General features: G+C 44.9%; 1 protein-coding gene across 5 annotated transcripts in view; it reads right to left on the minus strand.

Moving 5' to 3' along the window:
- TNC (tenascin C) overlaps positions 1–21,047 on the minus strand; it is a gene marked incomplete at both ends in the record, with an annotated part of 64,107 nt that overhangs the window by 34,011 nt on the left and 9,049 nt on the right. For 3 of the 5 annotated variants that reach the window (XM_084236979.1, XM_084236978.1, XM_084236977.1), the window contains 8 exons: positions 748–1,020; positions 3,263–3,535; positions 6,772–7,044; positions 7,573–7,845; positions 15,462–15,725; positions 17,281–17,370; positions 17,614–17,799; positions 18,823–19,092. In XM_084236979.1, the coding sequence (XP_084093105.1) occupies positions 748–1,020; positions 3,263–3,535; positions 6,772–7,044; positions 7,573–7,845; positions 15,462–15,725; positions 17,281–17,370; positions 17,614–17,799; positions 18,823–19,092 (1,902 nt within the window). Of the gene's footprint in view, positions 1–747; positions 1,021–3,262; positions 3,536–5,939; positions 6,213–6,771; positions 7,045–7,572; positions 7,846–15,461; positions 15,726–17,280; positions 17,371–17,613; positions 17,800–18,822; positions 19,093–21,047 lie in introns of all 5 variants that reach the window. The other 2 variants (XM_084236976.1, XM_084236980.1) reach the window with 2 other exon arrangements.

Below are 21,047 nucleotides of genomic sequence, written 5' to 3' on the forward strand. Positions count from 1 at the left end.
AGATCATATAGAATTCTCTTTTGCAGAAGAGAGCATCTTATATAGTATGAGTCACAGTTAAAGTGAGAGCAGTTTACTCTCTAGTTAACCAAGCTCCTTATTTCAACATGACTATTCTGTTTTTACTTTTCCATTGGCCATCTACCATTCTGCAGGAAAGACAGAATATTTGAGTCTCCTCTCCTAGGGGTGACATTGGAATTGAGAGGCCTGGATGACGTACCTTCCCTGCATTCCTGCAATGAGTAATCTCTGCTCTCTCTTCGCATTTCCCACTTGAAATAAATATACTATCACCAAAGCAATTCCATCTATCAGTGGGGTATTCAGACATCAGGAGGTGAAAGGCACTAGACAGATGAAGATACTAGGGTAACCCAAAGTGCACATTTTTAGACCTCTTTTATTGAGGCAATGTCTTTCCAAGTCAAGGGAAACTTTCATTTTGGCTTTTTAGTTATTGAAGGGAAAGAACTTGTCTCCAGAGTCCATATGGCAATCTTGCCCAATCTATGTTTTATGCTGTGGATGTCCTGCTGGCGAGAGATCAGGTAAGGGTTTTATGGCAATCCACCATGTGGGCTGCTATTGGGAGAGAGTTAGATTAGATGGTTCAGTGCTCCAGCCCAGCATCCTGGAAGAGTTAATGTACCACTGCTTGTGCTTCGGTGGGTGAGAAGCAGTGGCTTCACCCTGCAAGGAAGATTCTGGAGAGAGGGTGTTAGAGATGGGAGAAGGAGCATGTACCTGTCGTGGCTGTGGCACTGATGGTTTTGGTCCAGACGCTGGGAGTGATTCCAGAGAGGTAGATAATAAAATCATTACTAGGGCGGAGCCCTGAGATATGGGCAGTTCGCGCATCACCTGAAATATTATATTCCATGGTCTCCAGGAACCTATTGGAATCAATAATTTCAATGGTAAAGGTCTCGAAGGCTCCATCGGTTGCTGTCCAGGAGAGATTGAAGCTCTCAGGTGTTACGTCAGAAACACTTAAGTTTCCAATTTCTGGTTCTTCAGCTGAAAAAGGAGGGGGGAGGGCAGAAGAAACAAATACACTTGAGTTAATTATTTGGCTGTGTTTTAAGATTGAGGTTGTTGTTACTAGGACCAGAGCTGGGTAGAAAGATCTGAAAGTTCAGGGTTACGGTGAAAGGAAGCAGTGCTCCTGGTCAGTGCCAAGGAGAAGGAAAGAGGAGGGGGACTTGTTAAAGGAAAAACAAAAAAAGGATGGTATGGCAATTAGATGTCCCTGGCCAAGGTCCTGGGTGCGAGAGACATGCTGAATGATCCAAGCAGGCACTGTTGCTTGTGCTGGAGTTTCCATGCTTCTGGAAGCCCCACGGGCGATAGATCAAAAGATAGGCTTGCTGGCAGCTACTGGCCTCTGGAATTGTGCTCAGGAGACCAAGACCACTTGGCTTCCTCCTGCAGGCATCCTTCTCTGTGGATGCTTGGTCTATTCAAGTAAAGACTAACTAATTCTGAGGCCATTACCCTCCCAAGGTGGTACCTCCAGGCTCCTGATTTTGTGACTTGAGGGAATTGGCAACTTAGTGTAAATCTCAGTAATTTTCTACTTACTTTGACAAGGGACAGCCATTCTCACATTCTGTTAAAACAGCTTGTCCTCCCTTTTACTGCTTTGACGTGGGCCAATAAGGACAGAATAGCTTTGCCAGCCAAGACAGTTGAGCCAACACAAGGCAGTCAGGCAACCCTGCTTGGCTAAGAAATTAAATTTTGCTTTGGAGATGGTCTTGCCAGTTCTTATTCGAGCAGCAGGAATAAAACATGCAGAGGGCAGGCAGAGGTAGGGGTAGGAAAGCTGACTCTAGCGAGGAAGGTGACCTTCCCATCCCATCAGATTTGGTGAAACACAGATGGATTATGGCCCTTCCTCCCCACAGGCCAACTCATCAGAAGCAAGAATGTTGCTATCATTAAAAAGAAAAAAAAATACATAAAAATACAAGGGACACCCAAACCACAGAATCTGCAGGAAAGATCAGATGTGGCAGATGATTTCTCTACCTTCTGGAAAGGAACGGTTTGTAAAAAGAACCTTGGATCCTTCCAGATCAGCCTCACCTGTGATTTCTAGGCATTTCAAGGTCACCGTCATGCAGCGGTGGCCTGTGTTTTCTGTTTATCTTGGAAACAGTTACTGAAATGATGGAGGCTAAAATAAAGAGCTGTGCTTTCTTGTTACAATCAACTAGGACATACATGTCTGATAAAGAGTTTCCTTGCAATAATTATCTAAGAATAGGAGAGGTGCGTGCAACACAAAGCAGCATACATAGCCTCTTCTGTGCTCCAGAGGCCGAGGCTTATAAGAAAGGTGAGAGACCTAAGAGAGGGCTGGGGAAGGTCCCTCCCTTACCAGGCTTCTAGGGACACACTGGCTGCCTTACCCCCCCAGCAGAGTGATAAGTAAACTATAATGCACTCTGTTGGGTCTGGGTAGGGAGTGTGCCAGCATGAGCTAACACTTCCGGGAACAACTCTTGATTAAAACAGCAAAAAGGGCGTCCAATCCCTGATGCTCATAGTCTGGGACATTCCTTGCTTCAAATACTGCTGTGTGTATGTCTGCAAATGAATGCCTTTTTCTTTGGTACTGTCTCCAGTCATAATTGTGTGATTTTTTTTTTTTTTTTCTTTTTGGTCGAGCTATTTGTTAATCTGATGTTCTAACAATGACTCAGGATCTGAGAAGATTGCCTGGAGGAGGCTAATTCTGTTTTCTTATACTCAGTGCATTTTAAAGAAACATTTCTTAAAGGCAACAACCACAGTGCCCATAACCTGGAGGGATTTGGGATGGTAATGCCCCAATTCCACTAACAGAAAGACTCTTCAAAGTAAACAATCTGTGCTCCACCAGAACTCACACATGGGAAAGGTCGGCTGTTAGTTAGACCCAAGCACTGGAGAAGAGAATTAAAACCAGCAGGCTGTCTCCTGAAATAGAAAGCCATCAGTTTAAAAGAGATCTAGTTATAGGCTGGAAGGTAAAGTATGGGAGAGGCTGGGAGGCCGGCAGTCAGCAAAGGCAGTAAATGCATTGTTCATTCTCAAGAGGGCAAAGGCATCTGGGCCAAGGTGCAGGCCACGGGGAGGTAACTGAGCAGCGTGGCCAGCAGCTAAGAGGGGTGTGGAAGGATTCGGCCATGGAGAAAGCTGATCCCCTGAACCATCTCTTGGAGAGGCACAGGGAACCCTGGGGAGAAAACATGGACAGCAGAGAAGAAGGTACCTGTGGAGGTCTCAGCAGAGAGCATTGGAGTCCTATAGCCCCCGATCACCCCGTAGATGGTGATTCTGTAAGGGGTGGCAGCCTTGAGGCCCGGGATGGCTGCAGCCCGAAGGCTGCCAGGTACCGTGAGGTTCTGAGCTGCCTCCACCCCGTTGGCCTCCTGCACCTGAATGACAAAGTGCTTGTAGGCCTGGTCAGCTGCGGTCCAGTTGAGTTGGAGGCCATCCCAGCCAACCTCGGTCACAGCTAAGTCTCCCAGCTTTGGGAGCTCCTCTGAAGAAGGACAGAGAAGTGTTTGTCAGTCTTGCAAACCCAAACCAAGGAAACCCGATGTCGCACAGCCTAGCTCTAAGGGGGAGAGAAAGGGCAAGAAGAGGTTTTGGGGTCATTCTTGGCCTCTAGGAATTTCCAATTTGAAATTGGACCACAGCTTTCTTCAGGAGCTAAAAATGGCCAGAAAGGGGACTGTGCGGCCAGCACCCGCAGGTCCCGTAGTAAGGTGGGGTCTTGGGTCAGGGTAAGGGAGTAGGAATGGTTAGAACTGCAGACTTTGGGGGCAGAGGCCCCTGGGTAGAATTCCAGCACTTCAGGGCAAGCTGTCATGTTGGGTGTGTCAGCCAGTGCATCTCTAAGCCTCCCTCTCCTACCTACCCTTTAAATGGAGCTAACAGTGACTATCTTGCTGACTTGTGTGCTAAGTCAGCGATAACACTTGCAAATCTCTGAGCATCATAACAGATGCTCAGAAGCCCTGACAGAGCGAGGGCCCATAGTGGCAGCCGGACCGTTGCTTAGGTGTTTCCTGGGAAAGTCTCAATCACCTGGAAATGACTGGCACCACCACATCACCTACGTTACTGTGACCCAGCTCCGTGCTGGCCACAAGCTAGCTGACGGGGCTGCAGGCGTGTGCTCTCAGGTTTGGGCAAGCTGAGGTTTCCTCTGCATGCCTCTCAGCTGTCCTGGCACCACACTTGGCTCTTCTACCCCCACCCCCCAGCACTGGATGTCTGCATGACGAATGCTACATGGTAGAGGAAGGCCATTTCTGTGACACAAGTGCCTCCTTTAAATTAAAAGTGATAATGTTTTGCTCAGTAAATGGGGCAGAGCAGGGCCCACTATTAATTTTTCTACAATGTAGGAAGGAAATTGAGTGTAGCTTTTATGGCTGGTTTAGAATGTTTGGATTCAGATATGGAAAAACCCAGCAGAGATGGAATGCTAATGTGGGTCGAAAGCCATCTTCCAGCCTTCTTTTTAAGGCTTACGTGGCCATGGAGTAGAAAGGAAAATAACTACAGAAATTTCAGCCAAAAAAGGTGCGAGGTGCTTGATCTCAGGTATCTGAGACCTGAGCCAGCCTGAGCAAAGCTCACCTTGTAGAGGTCTGTGCTCAGCCTGTGTTCTATGTGGACCCGTGACTTCTTTGGAAGATCTGGGCTGAGGACATGGGTGCAGGCAACCCCCCTCCTCCTTCCCAGATCACCAAGAGTAGCTGTTCATTGATTTATCATGGTGGGGGCAGGGGGAATCCTGTGTTCCTTGTAAGATTTCATTTGCACAAGGATCTGTGCTCTATAAACAAAAATTTATAAACTTCATATGTATTTCATTAGCATCCTGCACCCAGCCTGTCTCAAAGGCCTTTTTTGCTCTTATTTGGTCCAAAGATATTTCCAGAAACACAGGACACTGGCAACCTATTCAACTAGCTATACTGCAACATTGCCTTTCTGATTTTGGGAATTGTGTGTCATTTCTGCGAAGGATTCAGATTATTTGATATGTATGAGCAAAAAAAAAAAAAATACACAACAACAAAAACCCAAACCATTTCACTTATTTGAATTAGGTAATTTGGGGGACATTATTAAATCAAGTACATTTATAGAGAGGGGCCTGGGCTTAAGGTCCAGCATAAAATCTCTACTACCAAACATGGGGCCCATTTACCCATTCAGCTTTTAAAGCTGTTTTTAAAATCCTCATGAACAGCACAGAGTTTTCTATAACAGATGGAACAGCATATTTTCATGGGACAAATTGAGCTGAATTTATTTTTCTCCTCAAATTGTATGAAAACATTGAGGTCAAATGCAGCTGTCCTTTCTGGGAAATGTCCCTGCTTTGAGTGTCTGCTAAGGAGACAGAGTTGGATAATTTCAGCAGGTAACTATATCATTCCCAAAGGTTACACTATAGACATCTGACTGCAAGTTGGATGGCCGTCTGTGACTCTAAGGGCACTCACAAGGTTCTCTAGAAAGTCCTGACCTCATTTTTGTGCCACAGCTCTGTTTATGCTATTTTTATTTTTGTTATGATGTGTTGCTAGAGAATAAGCTTAGCGACTTGTATCCAGTACTTACTACAGCATGGATACTTTGCTAATCACTTTCCTTCACCATCTCAGTTACTACTCAGAACAGTGTTCTGAAGTATGGGCATAGTCGCTGATTAAAGATGAGAAAAGAAAAAAAGCCAAGAGATGTATAGTGATACACCCAAGAATATCCAGCCAGTAAGGTGGAACTGACCCAGACTTTCCGAGTTAGTACTTGTATTCCTGATGCCTAGCAACAAGAATAAGAAGGACCCCACCCCACGGGAAATTTCCCTATGCTAATGAAAGGCCGGCTCCATCATGTCCCTGGTTTGGGGAGGGAGGTGTTACCTGTGATAACCTCCATAGCAAGGGGTCGAGAGCTGCTGCCCTTGACCTGGCCACGCAGGGTGATTGTGTAAGGGGTACCAGCCCGAAGGCCTGGGATTTCCGTGGAGCGCAGGGTGCCAGGAACTATGAGGCTGTGAGCTTCTTCAGCCTGGTCAGCCTCCCGGGCCTCAATGATAAACTGCTCATAGATTCCATCTGGGGTGGTCCAGTCCAGCCTGAGGGCATCCCAGCTAACCTTGGTCACTGTGAGGTTTCCCAGATCTGGAACCTCCTCTGCATAAGGACACAGAGTTGCTAAGTTACTAAAAGGCAACTACATGCTGGGGTTCAGGTGACATGGCATTTTGGCTCAGGTCGGGTGAGTGGTCTGGTTAGTGTTGATTACAGATGCATGATTTAGAGATGGTGGTGAGTGTATTCAAACTGCTGGCGTCAAAGCCAGGGTTTCTATTCAGCCTTAGGGAGTAAAAGATAGTTCCAGGCAGTGTTCACAACTTCCATTCTTGACATACAAATGGAGCTTTGGGGAGTCCTTTGGTGCGTTCTTAAAACAAACTCGAAGTTGTGTATCCAAGTTCTTAGATACTATGACTGAAACTGACTTTGGAAGAAAAGTCATTTCTCACTTTTGTAAAGGAAGAGTAGGTGGAATTTTCCATGGAATTGGCCACTATGCTACCACTGGGTCTTGGCCAAATAAGGGAAATGACATTTGGATGAAAGCAAGGAATGATTCACCGGTATCCCCCAGCTAGCTAGGAGCTAAACCCAGCCTGGGTCTCTCGAGCTGAGACAATGAAATGAAGTGAGTTAGTCAACTAATCTAAAATACCTGTCGAGACTTCAACAGACAGAGGGGTTGTGCTGAAGTCCGAGGTGACCCCACGAATGGTGACTGTATAATGAGTGGCTGCTTTGAGCCCAGCCAGGTCCACGGATCTCAGCCCCCCAGGTACCGTGAGGTTCTGGGCTGCCTCTGCCATGTCTTTCTCCTGCACCTGAATGGCATAGTGCTCATAGGCCCCTTCGGGAGCAGTCCAGTTGAGCTTGAGGGTATTCCAGCCCACCTCGGACACCGTGACCTCTCCCAATTTGGGAGTTTCTCCTGGAGGAGGACAGAGAGCTAGTTTAATGATCCAGTCACACACCAAGACCCAGGGAATCTTTAACTAGAATAGTCTTTGAACTAAAAACAAGTTTAGCTTCACATGCATCATGCAAATTCCTAATTTGAGAAACAGAGCAAAGGGTGAGATATAGGAAAAAATTTCTTATTAAGGAACTGCCCTCCATTCCAGCGATGAGGGGATTAATTGTGTGATATATTTTTTTCCCTTTAAATATTGGCCCTTCACACCCTTTACTAAAATGGAGCCTGTTTATGAAGCTCAAGGTCACCACTCTAGGGCTGTGTGGAGAGTCCCTGGGCTGGGAGGACACATGCCATAGGGCGTGGGTCACATCGCCATGCAGTGTGAACGCTGACCCTGGAGGCTGATGGACTCCCATTATTAGATGCCATATTGTCAGCTAGCACTTATACCCACAAGTCCAGTTATGTTAGTTTGTCTGATTCCTTGGGCAGTTTCCTGTTGAGAAAAACAGAAGCTAGAGAGACAAAGGTAAAAGGTACCTGTGGAGGTCTCAGCAGAGAGCACTGGAGTCCTATAGCCCCCGATCACCCCATAGATGGTGACTCTATAAGGGGTGGCGGCCTTGAGGCCCGGGATGGCCGCAGCCCGAAGGCTGCCGGGTACTGTGAGGTTTTGAGCTGCCTCCACCCCATTGGCCTCCTGCACCTGAATGACAAAGTGCTCGTAGGCCTGGTCAGCTGCGGTCCAGTTGAGTTGGAGGCCATCCCAGCCAACCTCGGTCAGAGTGAGATTTTCCAATTCGGGGCTGTGGTCTGAATAATGACAGAGATGGGGGTCAGTTCAACCATTTCTCAAAATGCTTTCTTCTGAGAACCTAGAAATGGCAAGGCTGCTGTCCATGCAGAAAGGCCGTCGGAGCCTGAGGCTGTGGTGCAGCTGCCCACGGGCCAGAGCAGTGCTGCCACCATCAAAGCACCAACAGAAAAAAACAACAGAGTGTTTCGCTTGCCTTTATACACACCAGCTGAAGCACACTGGAGCTTGTCTTTTGGAAACCAGTGTTCTGTGGATGGAGACACATCTGCAGCTCTCTGTGAGGACTGCTCTGGCCTTCAGTTTCCATATTGCAAAGTGTCTCTCATCATGAGGATGAGCTCAGAGGGAACGGCCTGGGGCTATCCTTGGGGTCTTGGGGGCTGAGCTATCCAGCCTCTGGTATCTTGAGGAAATTAGCTCCTCTTAGCTACCTTTTCCTTTTCATGATTCTTAATCTCCTTGGGAAGGTCTGTTCCGTAGTTCTTTTATTTTGTTTTCTTTGTCAATTTCTGGGACTCAAATCAGTTTATGTAAAAAGCTTTCATAAAGATCAGAGAGAAAAGAACACATTACAAATATGTAAGGCGGAACTGAGGAAGGCAGGAGTCCTTGCAAAACTGCCCCTTCCTAGATAGAAAGACTGGGGCCCTGGAAGAAACAGCTTATTAAGTTTAATTAAAATTGAATGTACCATCTTCATTCATTTCTTGAACACACAAGATACAATGAAAACTCACTTGTCTGAATATGCCTAAAAGGTGATGGCTTGCCCAGGGCTAGGCTTATGTGGACTATGAATGCCCAAGGAAGCAAGGATTTCCCCTGGAAATAAGTCTGTGAACAACAGGGCAAGAACTGCCTTGAGCTCATGCAAAAGAACAAATTGTTTCTCTATTTCTGCCCTGCATTGTTGCTCACTTCACATGAGCCCTCTGTGTCCTTTGAGGCAGAATTTGAACTTGAAATGTTAGCTTTTAATTACATTGACGATTCTCTGTCAAGACTCTATTTCTTTCAGACTTTTCCAGCTGGGGACATTCTTTTAGTTGTTTCACAATAGCACACTCCCTCAAATCTGAGCTAGAATAGGGCTGCATAGAGTACCGTATCTGACCAGCTGCCTATTTTGGTAATGACTGAGTGAAAAAAAAGTTTAATTTTTTGGAATGCTTGGAAAAAACCCAAAGAACGATAAATGCATCATGGCACATGAACATATATGAAATTCAAATGTCAGTGTCACAAATAAAGTTTTATTGGCACACAGCCACACTTATTCACTTATATATTGTTGGTGGCTGCTTATGTGTCAGAGGGCATGACAGAGTCTTTGTAGTAGAAAACGATGGCCTGCAAAGTCTAAATTATTTGTTATCTGTCCCAGGTATTTGTGATACCTGAACTGGAACTGCATTCTATGGACTCACTTAACCCAAATTCACATCCAAGATCCCATCACATTTCTTAACCACATAAACATGGACTCCATGAGAGGAAAGGACCACAAACTCCAAGTGATATCTACTTTGGGGTATATCTGTCAAAAAAAAATAGGGGAGTCATTCATCCCTAAACCTACTGGCCCTTTGGATGCCAGGATCAATGCTGCAGATAAGACAATAGCTTCCTTGACCTCAACATTTACACAACTATATTTGGGAGTAATTCAGTTCTTGCCATCCTCAGGCCTAGAGGGACAGAGGACAAAAAACAATCTAAGCAAAACTATCAGATTAAGAAAATTGATCCTCTGGCTCATAAACTCCACTTCTTATCCTATTTACCTCCTTTTGAGCCTGCTGTCATTGCTTGTCAGGAACTTAGCTGACTGACAATTTATACCTTTCTATGAATTAAGCAAATCTTTTTCTCTTTGTATAACTGTCTTTTAAGTCATCCTTCTACTTTTGACATAAAACATTCTTTTTTCCTTTTCTTCATGAAAGAAATTGCAGGTACCAGGTTACAAGAGATGTGGAAAGAAATCAGCTAAGTGGGGCAGTTGATCATGGATTGTCTGGTAGGTTTTGTAGTAAAGATGGGTGGAGAGCAGAGAGGGGGAGATTCACATCAGAAAATGTCTCTTCCTAATGAGCACCGACTTTTGTCTTTGAGTCAGTTTTTAATGTGCCAGTGATACTATTATTGAATTTCCCACCCACCTGCTTCAACTATTCATGCACTGAAAGAAGCAATTTTCACATAATATTATGTTGCCCAGGAAAAAAATGATATTCATGGTAATGAGATGTTCACCAAAATTTTTAGATTTTCTTTTTAATTTCTTGATAGGTAAATCAAGAGAGAGCATCAGTTTGTTACCTAGTGCTGCAGAGCTGTGGCTGTCCTGCAGTGGGGTTCTGATGGTGCCTCATCCCAGCCCTTCACTAGCCAACCAAATGCTAGTCAGATAAATACAAGCTACAACGTCAATAAATAGATACATGAAAAGGAGATGGATAGGAAGTATAAAAAGAGAGGGAATGAATATAAATACAGCAGACAATAGCTGAGGTGAGGACCAAAAGGTGACACATAAGTGCGGAGTCTTCATTTCAATAACCAGTGACACCCATGTAGTCTAAGTGCCCCAGAAGCCAGTGCTTCCGCTGGGTAGTTCCCCAGGGAATTGCTTGGCATTTCTTTATGAAAAGGCTGTTGTTTTTTTTTCTTACAGCTGTGCATTGGCATCTACCCTCTGAACAATGTCAGTGGGCCTGGGGAATCAGGATTTGACCAGCTGTTTTGGAGGAATTTCTGACAGTGCCAACTTTAAATCTTTGGGCTTCCACTATATTGCAGATGGTATTTACAGAGTGCTGACTGATGAGGAATTTATGCTCCGTGTTCACTGTTGGGAGAAAGCATGAATCTCCCACATTAGGGGGATGGCCACGGCCAAGCTTGTGGACTCCAAAGTCTACCTTCCATCACTTTGATCTTGTCTTGTAGAGATAAGACAATTGAAGATAAAAACATATCTGTCTTAAAACTTCTCAGCTACTCTTCATCACTGTCAAGAAGGGAGTCCAAGTCCTTGATGATATTCACTGCTCCTCTGGCCCCCGATGACAGCTGGTCCCCAATGACAGCTCTGACCTTGTACCTTGCTATTCCCCTGCTCGGTCACACAGCAGGACTGCACAGTTTGTGTTTCACTAAAATTTTTCATTCCTTTGAGCTTTTTCACATGCTGTTCTCCTATTGGAAATGTCATTACTCCTTTCTCCACTTACCCCAAAGCCTCAGCCAAGTGTCACTTCTTCCAAAAACTTCCTCTGATACACTTCATTTCCATAACTCTGGTCTTACTGGGTTAGCCTCTGTGCTCCTGTACTTTCCCACACTTCCCTGTAAAAGTGACTAGTTTCATTCTTATAATTTCAGTTTTGGTTCTCTCTCATTGCAATGTACATTTCTACAGAAGATGGGTTCTGTCTTTCTGTTCTATAATATATCAGCCTTGCCTGAGTCCTAGTCTGTTAGAAATAAATATTTGCGGAATGGATAAACATTTAAATAAATTTCAGTTTACTCCATGAGAAAATCAAATGGTAAATCAGAGCAGAATGTTCTCTGTTACTCATAATACTTAAAAAACAAATTCTACCTTTCTGCTTCCCAAATGCATAAGGATTACTGGTGTGTCATGTTGAATCATAGGTTGGTATGGAAAGAGGCTTCATGAGTCACCTTGTGTTTCTACCTATCCTGCCTGCTTTGTGTCCCGTACTGCTTTTGGGAAATTTATGGCCTTCATTTTGAGAGGGTTTCATTGAGTTTATCAGATGAAAATGCAGAGTGGAGACAAGGGGGAGACACTTGGAATACACTAATGTTACTCAATGCTAACAATGTTAATAGGGATAGTGTGTCTGTCTCTGTCTCTTTCTCCTTCTTCCCTAGATTGTCATTCCCTTCCTCTTACTCTACCCTCCCTCACTTCTTTTTTTCCTGCTTTCCAATCTAGATTATACCTCATTAAAGACTTTCCCTCTACCTTAATCTCCAAGAAGAAGAACTTGGCCTATTAATGCAGCCCTAGGGGGTGGGGGGGTAGAAGGTTGGGGAAGAAACCAGAAGATTCAATGGAAATATGGCCCCTGGAGCAGTCAGGGTCCCCAAATTGCTCCTGAAGCATATACCATGTGTTCAACTATCTCGGGGTGCTCGGAATGCAGTGTTGGAGAAAGGACAGTCCTCACATTCTGGTTGGTATGAGGAGGCAAGTCACGGAAAAATGAACCAACTACTGAACAATATCAGACCGGGCAAGTGTGTGAGGAACTCTGGAGTAGCATGATGGGGGTAAGCAGGCTGAGGATGCCATTTAGACTGGTGACTAGAGAAACCCTTTGTTTTGAGAAAATGCTTACATTGAGTGAAGAAGTGAGATGCCATGTGAAGAACTGGGAGCCCAGTGGTATCTGGGCAACATGAAACGTACATGCAGGGCACAGGCTTGGCATACGTAACAACCAATGAGTCTAGGGTGATCATGGAGAAATGAGCAAGGTGAGACACAGGGCAAGCTAGAAATTAGGCAGTTTTAGGGACAGTGCAGGAGGGGACCTCTGAAGAATTTAGGGAGGCTTCAGAGATAAGGACAACCCAGGGAAAGTAACCCATTCCACTAGGAAAAACAAACATCCCAGGACCAAGGACAACATTGTTAAAGCTGGTCCTGGTTTCCTTCAGGTGGTAAAGGGAGGCAGAGATTGGAGAAATGGAGAGTGGTTTAATTTATGGACAACTTAGAAGGGCAGCTGTTTAACTTCAATGCAGGGATGCCCATCCAGAAGACTGGGCCATAAATTTAAAGATGCAATAAATGGGGAAAGAGAAAGCTGTTAGATAAGGAATGTGAAGATCCCCCACTCAGTAGCAAATTAAGTGAGACAGACGAGAACGAACCAATCACAAAGAGACTGGTGGAGCTTTAGAATAATGAGGGAAAAAAGGTATATATTCCCTGAGACACGACTCCACTTTGGCTTCCTTGCCCCTCCCAGGCCTGGTTCCCTGGCCTGGGAGTCCCACTTTATTTCTGCTCTTTTTCTCCTCAATAAACTTTTTCTTTCTGTAAACAAACCTGCCTCTTCTCGCTTGCTTGCCTGAGCGTCTGCGAAGTTCCTGCTGCGGCTTCGTGAGACACCAACCCATGGGGGTCTAGTGGCTGGGACTCAGCGCTGCCCTGCAGCCTGTGATCTGTTCCTGGCTGGGAGACTAGGCCTGACAATTCCGGTATCAAAGGGACCCTGGTCAGCGAGGTCAGAGAGCTGAGAATGCCCGATTCCGTAGGGCTGGGTAGTTTGCGGTATGCCAGCATCTAGGTCCTGCGTGCTTTAAATTTGGTGCTTCATTAAAGAAGAGGCTTGCACTTTGGCCCAATTCCATGGCCAGAGCCCTGAAAATCCCTGGGAAAAATGCTTGGGATGGCCAATTCCCCATCATTGTAAAACCCACAGATAATGAGTGGCTCTTTGCAGACTTCTACTCTTACGAACCTTGTGGTATAGAGCTGGGAATTTCTCTTGCTCATAGTTCATTCACCCGAGGGCTCCCACTTTTCCTTTCTTTTTTTCTTCCCACGTTTGCCAAGGGCTGGCATGTGGACTCTGCTTCTCTGCATGTTCCCCTAGCACGGGGGAACACAGGGGGAAGTCCTGTTGGACTCTTGGGTCTCTGTCCAAAAGCTGTTTTCCATTTGAATCCTTTCTGATGCCCAAAGGCATCCTACTGTTCCCTCTGTGCCGACTGTGCCCCCTGCAGCCCCCATTACATCTGGTGGAGAGTTGGGTTCGTGTCTGTCAGTCTGTTTGCTAGATATCAAGGTCCTGGGAAACGCAGACTTGTCTCAATTGCTCCAGGAGCTCTGAACTCAGCACAAAGCAAAGGTGTAGTATGGTACTGAGCAAACATGGGAGATGGAAAGAAACTCCTGTCTCACTTTTAACAAAATAAAATAGTCCATAGATTTCTTCCTTTCTTATTCTGTCCTGCCCTCATCAATTCTTAAGCCATCCCTCTTTGATGATAACCTTATAACTGGGTGGGAAGGATTCCCTGCGTGGTGGACAGATTGCCTACTTTTAGATTCCCTGGAACAGGTTAATTTTTGTTTACCAAATATCACTTCTCTCTTTCTACATTATAAACAACCACAATATTCTGTTGGTAGTGACATCTTTAGCCAGAAGACTAGCTTTCCTAGGCTCATGTTAGCTAGGAATGGTCAATGGGTCAATGAAATATGGGAGGAACTCCTTTTTGGTTTTAGGACTTCTTTTTTCATGCTGCCTAGACCACAGATGTGAAGGCTGTACTGCAGCAGCCGTATTGTAACACAGAGGTGATTTTGAGAATGGAAGGCAAATGCTAAGAATGGGGGAATGGAAAGATACAAGGAACCTGAGTCCTTGACAGTTTGGAACTACTATGCTACCCTTGAACTACCCAATATCAGGTTTATTTTATGAGAGAGGAAACCAACTTCTCTCTTGCTGAATTCATTGTTATTTGAGCTTTCTGTTATATGCAGGTGGAGATATTCATAAATGACAGACTCTTCAAGGCATTTCTAAATATGCCCACCTTTATGACCTATCTCCTGCTTATCAAGATCCCCCCTGGAGCAACATCTCTGCAATGCCACTTTCTCTGACTGTTCCTGAATCCCATGATCCCCCTTTTCCTTGACTGAGTTCCCTAAAATATTCCAAATATCTACTCTTCCCCAAGAACTATGAGCAGTAACATGAGTCAAAATAACAGCATTAAATAGGGAATTGTACGCAGTGGGTACTTAATCAATGCATAACAATTAAACTGAAACTAAAAAGTATTACTTGTTAAACCCTGAAGAATTAACATTTTACCTATTCTTCTTACATATGCTGGGATCAAAAGTCAATGTGCTTGTGTTTCCTGTAGGAAGAACTGATTTTTTTTTTTGATTACTTTTTCAATTATCCATCAAGGAAACAATGCAGCGGGGATGTGGGGCAGGATAATTAGGCTGGAATGCACAATGGTGGTCAGGATTAAACTGTCAGGGTAAAAGGAAGTTTACCTCTCCATCGCTAAGGGAGAAGAGAAAATGAAGAGAGCCCCACTGAAGGCTCAGAGGACCATATGCAACTTTTCAGGGAACCGTAGAGAGAATAAAAGACCTGGAATAAAAACAATTAATGGGAAACAGTTAAAGAATGACATCCGACATCTTGGCCATCTTGAACAGAAATAAAATTAAAAAATTAATGAATCATTATACTAAAGTGGGGGAAAAAAAGAAACATTTAAAAGATTCTGTGAAATGCACAAAATTAAAAAGAGAACCAAGGACAAAAGCAAACACAAACCCTGATGCTTTAAGTTCTCCGAAGAAGAAATAGTTAAAACCACTAGATCGCCCAGCAAGGGGGCTTTGCTGCATCTGTTAATATGAGAAGAGAGACATAAGTAGCTCTTTCACAGTGGCATTTAGAGGCTTCGTGAGTAGAGGAAGCAGCACATCTTCCTCTTGGTTCTCTCCTGTGCAGACAACCCGGCTGATGGGCCCACACTGCCCAGCCAGCTGCAGACCTGGAGGGAGCTCAGAGGCTGACCTCACCTGTGGAAGCCTTCACACGCACAGCCTTGCTTTTGTGCCTGCCCTTCTCAGCCTTGAGGAGGACGGTGTATTCCTGCCCAGGGGCCAGGCCGTGCAGCTCGTAGGAGGTGGTGTCTCTGGGAAGCTGCACCTCCACTGGCTGGCCCGCGGCCAAACTGTAGTTGAGACGGTAATGGTCAAACTTGGCTAGCGGCGGCCTCCACTGCAGGGTCAGTCTGGTCTCTGAAGTTTTGGAGACCCGGAGGTCCTTCGGCGCATCTATGTCTGGGAGGGAAACAGACAGGATCACCCTCCCGGTTGTGAGGCAGAGCTTCTCTGGGGCTGAGCACCAAGCCAGTGCTGGCCACTATCTGCCTGTGAGGGGCCATGGGCTTCAGGGGCTTCATCTGGGTCTCAGCTTTCACCTTTGTGAAATGCTGCTGTGCATTACTGTCAGATTTTTTTTTAAGATTAAAAATAGTAGAATAGTCTATCTGTGCCATAAAATGCTACTCGATTAAAAGCATTTAAAAGGAACTGACTATTGATACAAGAAACAATCTGGATGGATTTCAAGAGGATTATACTCAATGAATAAGCCAACTCTAAAGCATGCATAATGTGGGATTCCTGTTATGTAATGTTCTGGAAATAACAAAATTATAGAGATGAAGACTATTTTAGAGAATGCCAAGGGTTTGGGGAAGGGAGAGGGAAGGAGGTGGCTGTGGCTCTCGAAGGTAGAAAGACTGTTCTTTGTGATGAAACTATTTTGTGTATTGACTATAGCAACGGTTTCAAGAATCTACATGTGATTAAAATGTAGACAACTAAATACACACATATACAGGATTAAGTGCATGCAAAACTAGAGAAATCTTACTAAAATTTATAGATGATATCAATGTCAACTTCCTGGCTGAACATGGTCTATAGTTACAACTTTGTCACCTTTGAGGGAGACAGGGCAGAGGGCACAGGGAATCTCTTTACATCACTTCTCACAACTGCAGTGAATCTCCAGTTACTTCAAAATAAAGGTAAAAAGAGCATGTAGATAAGTGCTCAGCACTGCAGTGTGAAAGGAGATGAGACATCTCATCTCAGTCCTCGTGGTGCCCACCTCTCCTCTCATCAGTGCCTGGGGGAATTGAGGAAGAGGCTGGTGGTGAGGTAGACACAGTTTTCCTTTTTGCAAATTAACAACAAAAACAAAAACTGGAGGACAGAACCATCAGCCTTAACTCACTGAGCCCTTCCTCACCCTCCCCCAGAGGCTGGAGCTCAGGATGCTCTGGGGAAGTTGGCCTATAACTCTGCTCTGCTGCTTACGCTTGACATGCAGAAGGGACTCGGTAAGACACATTTTCTAATAGAAACACGACCTCTCAGGTGTGTTTTGATTAGTTAGTGGTTTCTTAAAAAATGAAACTGATAACCAATTTTAAAAAAGTTTGTCTATGGGGACTACGCCTGAGCAGGCGGGGTGTGGGGGCAAGCAAATACTGTTTAAAAATGAACAATGATGTAAAAAAAAAAAAAAAGTTGAATCTAAAAAAAAAATGTTTGTCAATTTCTGCTGAAATCTGGTTCCAATTTTTCCTAAAATACTCCCTAAAATATCCCCTTCTCTGTACGAGATAACAGAGCTGCTACTTTTCAGATGTGGTGGGCTTAGGTGGCTGATGAATGTAGACATCTGGGCTAGAGGACCCTGGCCGCCCTTTCTCCTCAGGGCAGAGTCATCTCCTGCTTCTCTGTAAGTAGGTTGTCTGCCTCCTGGGTGCTGTTGTGTCTGCCCAGGCCAGCCCATGCTGGTGACAATGCAGGTGCCCCTCACCTGTGGCCGCGTTGATGGTGGCTGGATCACTTTCCTTGTCTCCCTTCACCGCAGACACGCCAATCCCATATTCAGTTCCTGGTCTCAGATCTACAAGAGAAAATGCGGGTTGGTTGAGATCCTACCCCCAGGTGGAAAGACTTTGAGAGGACAATCAAAGGGCCCCAAACTGGTCCCTGGAGGCTGTCTTGCCCAGTGTCCAGATGTTCCACAGACTGACTCTCAAAAGCCCGAGTGAGAGGGGTTCCTGGGGATTGCACTGCCTTCCCTCTCTAGAAGGCTGCAACGTGGGGACGTCCTGTGGGGCCGGCTGGGTTGGGATGTGGAGCTCACTTGTGAGTATGGTCTTGGTTGTGGCTTGTTGGCTCTTCGGGGCTTCAACCTCAGTGTGGTCCCCTCCGGAGATGGGCGCGTACTTAATTCTGTAACGGTCCACAGCCGCCTTGCCGTTCCTCCACTCCAGGGTGATGCTGTTGTCTGTCTGGGATATGCGTCGTAGATTCCTGGGGGCATCCAGGCCTGTTTGGGAGAGGGACATTTGCCTTGAGAGCACCGAGCACCAGGGGCTGGGGGTTTCAGACGATTTAGCTGAGATGTTAAAGGCTCCTGTCATTGTAGAGAAAGGACAAAACCACCCACACACCCGTGTCTCAACAGTGACTATGCAAATCTACACAAATGCATCCATGTGGCACTTGCCCCAATATTAACGTGTGGTGATATTTTAATAATTCTTTTTCTTCCTCAGATTTTGTACTTTCAAAGAACTATAAGAAACTTACAAAAAAGCCAAGAACTGCCCTGCTTCCTTTAAGCTATTTGTAAGAACTCACACGAGGTGTTACTGAACTCTGGAAAAATAATTACTGATTGAATGACTTTGGCATTGGTACTTTTATTTTTTTTTAAAGATTTATTTATTTATTTATCTATTTATTTATACAAGCACTGGGTACAGACAGAAGCACAGGAGGGTGAGAGAATTCACCAGAGCCAGAGGGGACAGCAGAGCAGGCAGACTGAGAAACACACTGCTGTGGGGAGCGGTGGGCAGCAGGAGAGGTCTGCTCACCATGTGGGACCCTCGACCGGTAGCCGGGAATCAAACCAGTGCTTCAGAGGCTGCAGGCAGCTTCGCAACCCAGTGCTCAACCGCTGCGCCACCAGGGAGGCCCGGCATTGGTAATTTTAAAAGAATGCCATAAGCCTCAGAAGTTAGAAGGCCTTTTTGTCATTCACGTTTTCCATCTACTCTATTCTATTATTAAAATAGTTATTTAACTTTCATTTTTCACTAGAATTTCAGTCTGAGATTATCAGACTAGCATCTTCTACATATGCAAGCATTTTTTTGCTTTTCAAATTATTTAAGGTATATGTTTCTTTGAAAACTGAATACATTGCCACATATTTTGAAATAAAATGTAAGGAAATGAAAATCCCTTTCTAGACTTCTTCCTGTAAAAGGAGCCAGGAAGGCCTCCAACATGGGGTCTCCCCATTTTTCCTTTCTTGCCACCATTAGCTGGGAATGCCCATTACCTGTCGTGAAGGTCTCTTTGGCTGGGTTGCTGGACATGTCGCCCCTATGGGAGATGAGGGACACTTCGTACTCGGTGTCTGGCTTCAGTTTCCCGATGTTGTGCTGATTCTCGTCCTGCGTCAGGTTGATGGTGGTGCGCTCGCCTGGTGAGTCCTTGATCCCGTACGAGAGCTTGATGCCATCAATCTCGGCCAGGGGCTTGGTCCATGTGATCAGCGCAGTCGTGTCCGTGACGTCTTTCACCTCGATCTGACTGGGCGCATCCAAACCTGTGGTGGGCAGAGGGCAGAATGTTTTCCGAGGTCAGGGTCAGTGGCAGGAGCTGAGCAGAGAGGGCCTGCAGTCTCCAGACCTGTAGGTGTACATTGACTATGGCTTTAGCCTTGATTTCCGGTTCGATAAGTAGGGAGGATGATAGCTCCCTTGTAGGTGTCTTTGCTTTTCAAGTATTAAAAGGCATGTTTGCATAACATCTAGCATAGTGCCTACAACACATTACAAGAAAAGTGAGATTTGATAAATGGTCATTGCATTGTCATTATTCTTATTTCTGTTTAATGAGATGGAGTAACAAACTCATGGGCTGGACGGTTGATAATTTCTCAATCAGAATTACGGAGCTGAAAAGTGAGGCAAGAATGGCATTGGCAGTGTCTGGCAACTGATTTGGGATAACAAAAATTCAGGCCAGAGAGTCCTGGCTGTCTCCAGTTTGCAATCTTTGTGTCCTGATGTCCATCTTCTTCTTGCCCATTACTTACTTCCTGCACTCTCCACCCTGTGCTTCTGCTCTGACAGTATGTCCTTAGGGCCCCAAGAGAACACCTTACTGTTTCTCGCCTCCTGGTCTTTGCACTTGCTGTTACTTTGTCTCTTCTTCCTGAGATTTCCCCCTCCCCAAAGACTCCTATTCATCCTTCAAAACCTCACTTATCTGTCATTCTTCATGAGAAGGCTTTCTTGACCTTGTTGCAAACTAGTAAACACATACTCCCTCTACCAAGGGTATAAAATTTCACTAATGTGAGATAATAAGTCTCTAGATTTCACTGTGCATCCCTGTACTGTTAACAATATTGTATCGTACACTTAATGACATAGTGTCTCATGTTAAGTGTTAAAATTACAGCATCCTAATATCATACTTTTCTTGTTGTTTTGTAACAGATTTCTCTAGAGTTTACTCAAACTGTATTGTTCAATTTAGATAAGGTCACTCCTGCATTCACAGAGTAGGTCTTTGATCTTTCTTAATCCTCAGCATAGAGTCAGGCTTTGTCATTGATGTGTCAACATGTTTGGTTTTAAGTTATATAAGCAATTTTAATACAAACATTAACCATGCTAGGCATTCAGTTAATGCTTAAAATGAAGACAGACTAGATGTTCACAGTTTCTTCATTTTTAAAAAACAATTTTAAAATTAAGTTTTAACTAAATGAAAAAAGGAAGTCTGTGTTTTCATTATCAGTTAAGGAAAAAGTGTCAAATGAAAGGAATTTGGCTTTATACAGGGAATGAGAAGGAGGAACAATTTGTAGACGATTGTGAGAAAACAGCAGAGTCTCTTTTTCGATTTTTAGGTGGTGCTACTTCAGTTTCAGCTGGCAGATGGTGAGCCTGGAAAATGCACGGTGTCAGTGATGCCACAATCGAAAGTGGAGCAATCTGACCATGTCCCTGCATCACTACTAGCAAGTAGTGGGTGATACATGCTGGTACCTTAGCAGTCCTTTCCTTAGAGAAGTGGGGAATCAACCAAGGACAGGGATCACCCCCAGATTTTGGACTTCGGACTGGAAGAGATGAGCACTGTCCTGAGCTTGCCATGTGCTGAGCATGCTGCTTTGTCCCCTTTAACTCTCATGACAACTTCTGGAGGAAAAGACCAGAAGCCCATCTTCCAGGTGGTGGGTCAGAGGCTTAAGGAGACCTGCTCAAGAAGATGTGAGGGCTGAAGCCCATACCCTTCCTCCCTTACATGAGGGTGCCTCCTAACAACATGCCCATGCCCAGAAATGATTGTGACACACCTTCACAGCATGGCAAATTATCTGTGATTATTACTGTTTCATAAGTTGAAGCAACACACTTAGGAGCTCCATAGAGATCAAAGGAATGAAGCCAAACATATTTGGGCATCAAAGTTCTAAGGTCCTTGAACCTGGGGAAAAGTTCAGGTGTATCAGTAAAATGAACAGGTAAATATCCCTACCTCAACGTT

Source organism: Talpa europaea, assembly GCF_964194135.1.
Source record: "Talpa europaea genome assembly, chromosome: 7".
NCBI lineage: Eukaryota > Metazoa > Chordata > Mammalia > Eulipotyphla > Talpidae > Talpa > Talpa europaea.